The 7411-nt window shown below is 39.4% G+C and overlaps 1 protein-coding gene across 1 annotated transcript in view; it reads right to left on the reverse strand.

Annotated features, from left to right (window-relative positions):
• LOC103604833 (chromosome unknown open reading frame, human C1orf87) overlaps nucleotides 1-7411 on the reverse strand; it is an 84260-nt gene that overhangs the window by 38403 nt on the left and 38446 nt on the right. The window contains exon 8 of the mRNA XM_008589415.1: nucleotides 5843-6008. Coding sequence (XP_008587637.1) covers nucleotides 5843-6008 — 166 coding nt within the window. The remainder of the gene's footprint in view (nucleotides 1-5842; nucleotides 6009-7411) is intronic.

The following is a 7411-nucleotide window of genomic DNA, read 5'->3' on the forward strand; positions in this document are numbered from 1 at the left end:
AGAACTTATTCTAGAAACCAGATGCTCACTATTTGTTGAATGAATAAATGAAGTGTCATTGCAGTTTCCTACGTACTTAATATGCTCTGAGTCTAACTGGCAAACCAGTTCAGTTCTCAGATTAGTGGGTGTGTGATGTTTAGATTCAAATATCCCAGACTCTTAAGGAGTATGTCTTTGTATTCTTATGCTTTAACATTCTGGGGCTTTTTTGGACTTTGGAGAGACCTTTCTTCTCAAGGCTAGCCAGTTCCTAGAGGTGGTAAGAGACTCACTGAAAGTGTGCCTTTCATATGCAAGCCACTTTATCACAAGCCCTTACCCCAGCCATCTACCTTATTGGGGCTCTCACAGGACCATTGTTCTGCTCTAATCACGCAGGGTCAGGTACCAGGCAACTAGGGGCAGCCCCTATGGCCCAGAGTCCACTGAAGTTGTTCAAACTATCAATCCTAAGCCTGATTATCCTACGCCATCCATTTCTTCCCAAGCAAACCACAGCAAAGGCTCTTTCTCCTTCACATTTCCCCCTTACTCCCTCTGCTCCTAACTGGCCCTTGGTGGTGTGGCATGCCCCTCTTCTTGCGAACTGTGAGAAACAAACTATCTTTTCAATCGCAATTGTCTCCTGATCTGTGGCTCTCACCATACCTGAATAATAATAAAACCTACATTTAAAAACAGTGACAAAAAGCATCTTCATTTGTCTTTATGTAAGGAAAGTTAGCAAATCTGAGTTTAAAACATTCATAGGTTGCTTACTAGGGTGTAGAGGAATAATGTCAGAGAAGGTTAAAAAACAAACAGATTGATTTAAAACATGAAAAAAATAGATAGATTTTGCCAAAAGATTAAGGAGTTGGGGAGAATTCAATTCAGAGGAAAAGCATGTGTAAATAATGGGCGACAAAGAGCATGATGCTTTTTAGAAATGATGCGTATTTTGACATTATCCAGTCTATATCATTTAATACTCCTTTTCTGGCTGGGCAGTAATTATCTGTTACTGAGCTTCTCTACAAGACTGTGGCTTACTCAGGGATGGAACTATGTTTCATTCATTTTCTTATCATCATTGTCTAGCACAGCATTGAAAAATAGAGGATCAATAATTGTTGAATAAATGAATACATAGATGAATGCGGGAGTGAATGAATGAGTTGAACTCACTGACGAGTAGAGTAGAGGCTGGCAAAAAATAAAGTCAGACACAGAAATAGGTCAAATTATGCCATTTTACTCCATAAATAAGAACTAGATTATCATCATGATTTAGAGCATATTGATGTTTAAAAATACATCAATATTAAGAGGTTATTCTAAAAACAGATCACGTTATTTCTGGCAACATTGTATTTTGCTCCAAGCTAAAATGAACAACAGACTAGAAATAGTACATCAGGGTTCCTAGAAGCATACTGATTGATAGCTGCTAAGAACTGGCTGCTGAGTTGTAGAGGAGCAGTAGAAACATCTACCACAAAATCCTAGCAATTTCATATCGGTCAGGATTATTATTAAAATCCTTTAATGTATGAATATTCATAGTGATGACCCTTAATTAAAAAAATTAATTATGGTAGTTTCTTCTGCTTAATAAGAAAATGTCTTCAACCAAAAGTAAATAACATATCTATGTTATTAAAAAGTGACATATGCAATGAATATTTATTTCCCCAAAGTGCTCCTTGAAAGAGTGGTGCACACTGTGTCAACCTCCTCTTTTCCCATGGATAGCTCCATTTGCATTTTACCCCATTACTCTTAAGCTCTGTTTACCAAGTTACTAGGAACCTTTATGGTCTTAAATTTAATGAATACTTTGTAATCCTAATTACAGATGGTCTCTTTGCAGCGTGGGACATGGCTATTCATTCCATCCTTGTCCAAGCTCTCTTCTTTTTTGGTTTTCTTGACCACTTCCATGTCTCCTTTGATTATTTTTAGTTTCCTTTGTGGGCTGTTCTTCATCCACCTGCTCCTTGACAATGAGTGCTCTCCCCAACCTTCTTCCCTCCTCACTTTCCCTTATATCCTTGGGTAATTTTAACTACTCCCGTGACTTCCACCCCATACTGAAGAGTCTTAAATCATTATTCAGCTTTAATCTCTCTACCCAGATCAGCATGTGCAAACCTGAACTCATCATTCCTTCCCTTACCCCTCCAAACTACTCCTTTTCTGTTTTCTCTCAGAGAATGGCACCACCACCCACCAAGGAAGTGGCAAAAGCCAGGACCTTGGCAGTCGTTCCAGATTCCTCTCAATTTAGGACCCACATCTAATTATTCACCAAGACATGTTTTTCTGCCTCCTTAAGGTCTTCATCCTTCCTGTTACTATCCTGGTTTAAATCCTCATAATCCTTGCCTGGAGTATTGAAACAACCTTCAAAAGGGTCTCTCTGCCCCTACTTTTGCTTGCCTCTAACCATTTTTGCAAATTCTATTACAATTTCAAATTTGATCATATCATTCACTTATTTAATTGCTTCAATGGTTCCTTTGGGCCTTCAGGATAAAATCATACTCCTTAGAAAGACCCTGCATAAACTGGCTCCTACTTTCCATTCTAAAGTCAACTTCAGCAGGGAGTTAGAGCAGCTCCCTGGATTAGCTATGCTCTCTCTCACGTCAGTGCTGTTCCACATTGTTCTTTTTACCTAGAACATCTTTCCCATTTCTTCCCCTACCAGCACCCCATGCCCCCCCACCAATTCTTTGCCAAATTTGCCTGCCCTCTAAGATTCAGTATTTGCCTCATCTTCTCTGGAGAGTTTTTGAGCTCTACAGTGGTGTTCCTCCTCTGTGTTCAAAGTTACTGTCATCACTGCACTTATCACACCGAATTGTGACAACATATGGAAAATGGCACTTTCTCCTGAGCTCCTCACTGTCCTCAGTGTCTATCACAGTACTTAAAACATATTGAGTGATTATTATGTAGAATGCAAGAATAGATTAAACATACCATATTGATCAGAAAGATGGCTATTGCATTGGAGGAGGGGAATGATTTGAAGTTAGTACAAATCCTTTTATAGTTTTAGGGCAGAGTGTACAGTTATAGAAAAAACTAAATATGAAAAAAGAGCCTGACAAACTGCAGAAGATGGTCTTACAGCCCTGGTTCACTAGGTAAACTAGAGTCCTAGCTGGAGTCTTGCCACGAGAATGAACTTTACGTACATAAGCTCTGGTTACCTCGGTGACAGGACTCCCTCCTGATAGTAATAAGGAAGCCACATGAAAACGAAGCAAAGAGCAATCAGAGGTAGAGCAAGTCGTGTTCTAGCTAGCCCCTCTTGGGAGGAAGGTCTGCGAGCACAGTGCGAGGGGTCTGTTATGTCAGTAAGGAAGAAGGTGCGTTCAAGAGGTGAAGAATATGGATAATGTCTAAAGGGTTAAACTGAGCCTGCACTCTCGGGAACTTCTTAGGCTGAATGGCCTACTGAATCTCTGTCTGACTAGGGTAATGGTCAGGATAGTTAATAAACAAATGTATGTGGATCCATGTTGCCTCAGCAGTCCTGTCAGAAGCCATCACTGCACTGAAGATGTGCTGGAGGTACAGGACGAATGAGTCCACAGAATGAAGATGACAGATATGGGGTATGTTCTTGGTGAATGATAAAAATTCCATAATGACAAGACCGTTAGATTATCCTTTAAGACTGCATTTGTTTATCTTGGAACTATAAATGATCTGTGAATCCTCTGAAAGGGTAGCTGTATGAATGTGCTTATTTTTTAAAATTTATTATTTTCCTGGGGAGAGACTCAAGAAAGTCTGTGATTCTCTCTCCTGCACCCAAGGAGATTAACTGGTTACAAAGAAAGACACTTCAAACTCAGACATGGCCTTTTCCAGTCCACTCTGAAGTCTTGTGTCCAGGAGCAAGGAAGCTGGGTGTGGCTGTTGCTGCTTGCTTATCCACTATCCCTTGGGCCTCAATTTGCCTCCCCTTCCGGGGAAACAGAATTCTATTTTACATGCCTCCCAGAAGTGTAACATACTCTGAGTGAGTTCCAGATGTCTTAAGAGAAGCCAGATGACTCACGAAAGGCAGACCAGCTTCAAGGAAAATGTGCCCCATTTCCTTGGAATTGGATACAAAGTGAAGCTTTCAGGGCCAGCTGTTGGGGGAAGAACATTCAAGGTGTGCTCTGATAGCCAGTGCTCATGTGGTCAGCACTTGACCACGGGAAACGTCCTCCTTCCTTAGGCTGTTTTGAAGTGATACTCTCACCAAACACTGATTTTATTTTATTTTCTTAATAAGGAGGAAAGGAAACAAATATTTAGTTAGGGCCTTGGCTATCAGGTAGTATGCCTTCACATATTTATCTTATTTAACACTCACGATAGACACAGGAGGCGAAATATTTGGAACCCAGTTTTTCTAGATGAAAATCTGAGACTCAAAGAGGTTAAGTAAATGTATTTTAATTTTCGAGCAGTTTATGTTCCATTCTATGAGTATCATGTGAGAACATTCAAGTTTCACCAATGGTGTTACGTGGCTTCTAATCAAACAAAAAATTGCTGCTTCTTAGTCTATTTCTACAGATTTTCTCATGAACATAGTAAAGGCCACTTATGATGTGTGGACTCTCCTGCAGTGTTCTGTGTCTCTTTCTAATGAAACATGCTTGCAATAATGCTTGTAATAGTCACACACACACACACATACACACACACACTAACAAGCTTTGCCTTTGCACAGTTGACTGTGTAAGTGAAAGCACAAAGAAAGCTGCTATTGTCCTAGAATAAGAACCCACTATCAGCATATTGTGTTCTTCCTTTCTTAGTAAATACCACCATTCTCTTAAATTTGCTGATTCCTTCAATTCTAGCCCATGTATAACTAGATGAAAGGTATTTTCTGATCTTTCCAATACTACTTTTTTTTTTGCTTGCAATTTCCGATCCTTTCTAATCCTTTGGAATTCTAACTCTTGTATACTGGATTCAATGGAACCCACCAGATATCTTCCACCGAATGGAGTTCCAGTTCTGGCTCCCAATTTCCAGAACTCTTCTGTATTTGGAATCCTGGCTCTGTCTCCTCTTAGCTGTGGCCCTTAGGTGATTCAATTGGTCTCTCCAAGACTCAGTTTTTTAAAATTTATTAATGGATATAATAACATCTATGTAGATTTTGTAAGGAATTGACTCAGTAAGTGTTAAATGAGGGAATGTAAATAAAGCATTTAGTACAATGCATGGCACTTAGTAAGAACTCAAAGTGTGGTGGTGATGAGAAATTATTAATGGAGTCATAGTAATAGTGATGATTATTATTTCACTTACGTCCAATGTAGCCTCACGATTGGGGTTTGTTTGGCTATAGAACATCCATGAATTAATATGGTTCTGGTTCCTTTTCCATGAAACACATCTGCCCTCTTAATTAATGCTCCAAAACAGACTGCTAACCTTTATCAGTAATAAATTACATCAGTCCCTAAAATTTGGTGTGCCTAAGGAATGGGAGACCACATGTTGATCTCATTGGAAGCTGGAAGAGGGTGTAAGAAATGAACATTTGGCCCTGGAAAAATATTTGTTTTCCATTGTGAAATATTATTTGGGTATTGTCATATTCTCTATTTTTAACATAAAACATAGCCAAATGTAAGTAATTCTTAGACCAATTCTGTATATTTCATAATTCCTTTTCTATTTTGTTTTTCTCCTCTTAGGAATGGAAAACACACAATTGTGCAATGTAATCCACAGGCAGAATACAGATCATAACTGTGTTTTATTACTATAGACCCAATGCCCTGTAGTAGTCTTTTAGAGATGAGCAAATCTGAAATCTAATTTTGGTTACCTTTGGTGGAGGGAGGCAGCCAGAGAATGAGCGATCTTCTTTTCGAAAACTCAGACTGAGGTTCTCTTTGTTGAGTTTGCCATTGGTTGTCCTTAGTGCCATCTTCAAAATCTCCAGCAGGCTCTTGTTCACTTCCGACTGTGAGCTGGAGTCTGGAGGTGGAGTACTGATTGGAGGGGACAGGGAAAGTCTATGAAAAGATGATCCTCTCGAAGCAGCTGTATGTTATCATACTATGTCTCTCAACTCTGCTATATACTGTGGAATGAGACCTAAACTCCTCAGGTTCTAGATTTTGGTAACCTGGACATGCAAATGCATGTGGAATTTCATAAATTACCTCAAATCTGTTCCATCTGAGTGGGCTCTGCAGTTTCTTCTCCAGGAGGCACCAACCAGTTTGACTACAATGTAGACCAAAATTCTTAATCCATCTCTCTAGCTCTTTTTTCCCAGTTGAAAGAAAAAATAAGTGATCATAGTAGTTCACTTTACCTGCTTGATCTTACTTTTCTTAAACTCAGATAGTTATTGATGGCAAATCAAATTTCCAAACTGTTCATTGCCACAAGCCACACCAAGCCAAATCAAGCAGTTCCTGCTAGATCGCTGTAATCAGGGAACCTATGTAGGAGGAAATCCTGAACCAGGAGAACTTCCTGCATTATCCTTGATTCTGCTCTTCATATCTGGAAAACCCAGACGTGTTTTGGGAGTTATTTACTCACAGTCTGGCATGCAAATGTATATAATTATTAAGATGGTTTGTCTAACTGACTATTGTGACTAAATAGATGAAAAACAACAAGTGAAAAAATGTTACAGTCATTTACTTTATGAAACTAGTTTGAGGTGTTCACTTGTTTAAGCTTCAAATTTATTTGTTCTTCCAGATCTAGCTGGACCGTTATCTCCTCTGTGATGCTTTTCCTGATTTCCACTGTCTCAACTTAAATGTCACTTCCCCAGGGGGACAGTCTATGACATCCCCCAAGCTCCACCAATATGTCAGTTTCCTTTTAGTGGTGCACTGGTAAATCTTTGACAACTGACTCTCCAATATACAGCCCTAAGTTATAGCATTATCTATTTTCATGGTGCAAATGACTCCCACCATGGCTGATTTTAAGCTACCGATGTGATGTCTCCGAATAAGGAGTTGGGAAGAGGTGTGTGTAATCGGCCCTCATGCCTGGATCCAGCACACCCTCAAAGTGCCTTGTTCTTTTCCTTAATAGGTCTCCCTCAGGGGCAATCACACCTCTGTTTCCTTAGTTACTGTTTCAAGACTGATTTCCCTAATAGACTGTTCCATGAGGTCAAATCTGTTTTGTTCCTTATTATTTCCCAGGGATCTTGTATAGTAGCTGGACTTGATTAGTTTTAGATGTACTGTATCTAACTTATTCTAAAGGTCACATTGTATTTTTTTTTTCCTTTTTTGTTCTGTGACTCTTTGGCCCCAAATTATACTATTCTGAACCACCTAATAACACAATATTTTCAAAAGTTTGGTACTGGGAAGGAATAATGGATATGTGCCTTTGCTTTGGTCACCAGCCTCTGCAC

This window comes from Galeopterus variegatus, unplaced genomic scaffold, assembly GCF_000696425.1.
Source record: "Galeopterus variegatus unplaced genomic scaffold, G_variegatus-3.0.2 Scaffold5423, whole genome shotgun sequence".
Classification (NCBI taxonomy): Eukaryota; Metazoa; Chordata; class Mammalia; order Dermoptera; family Cynocephalidae; genus Galeopterus; species Galeopterus variegatus.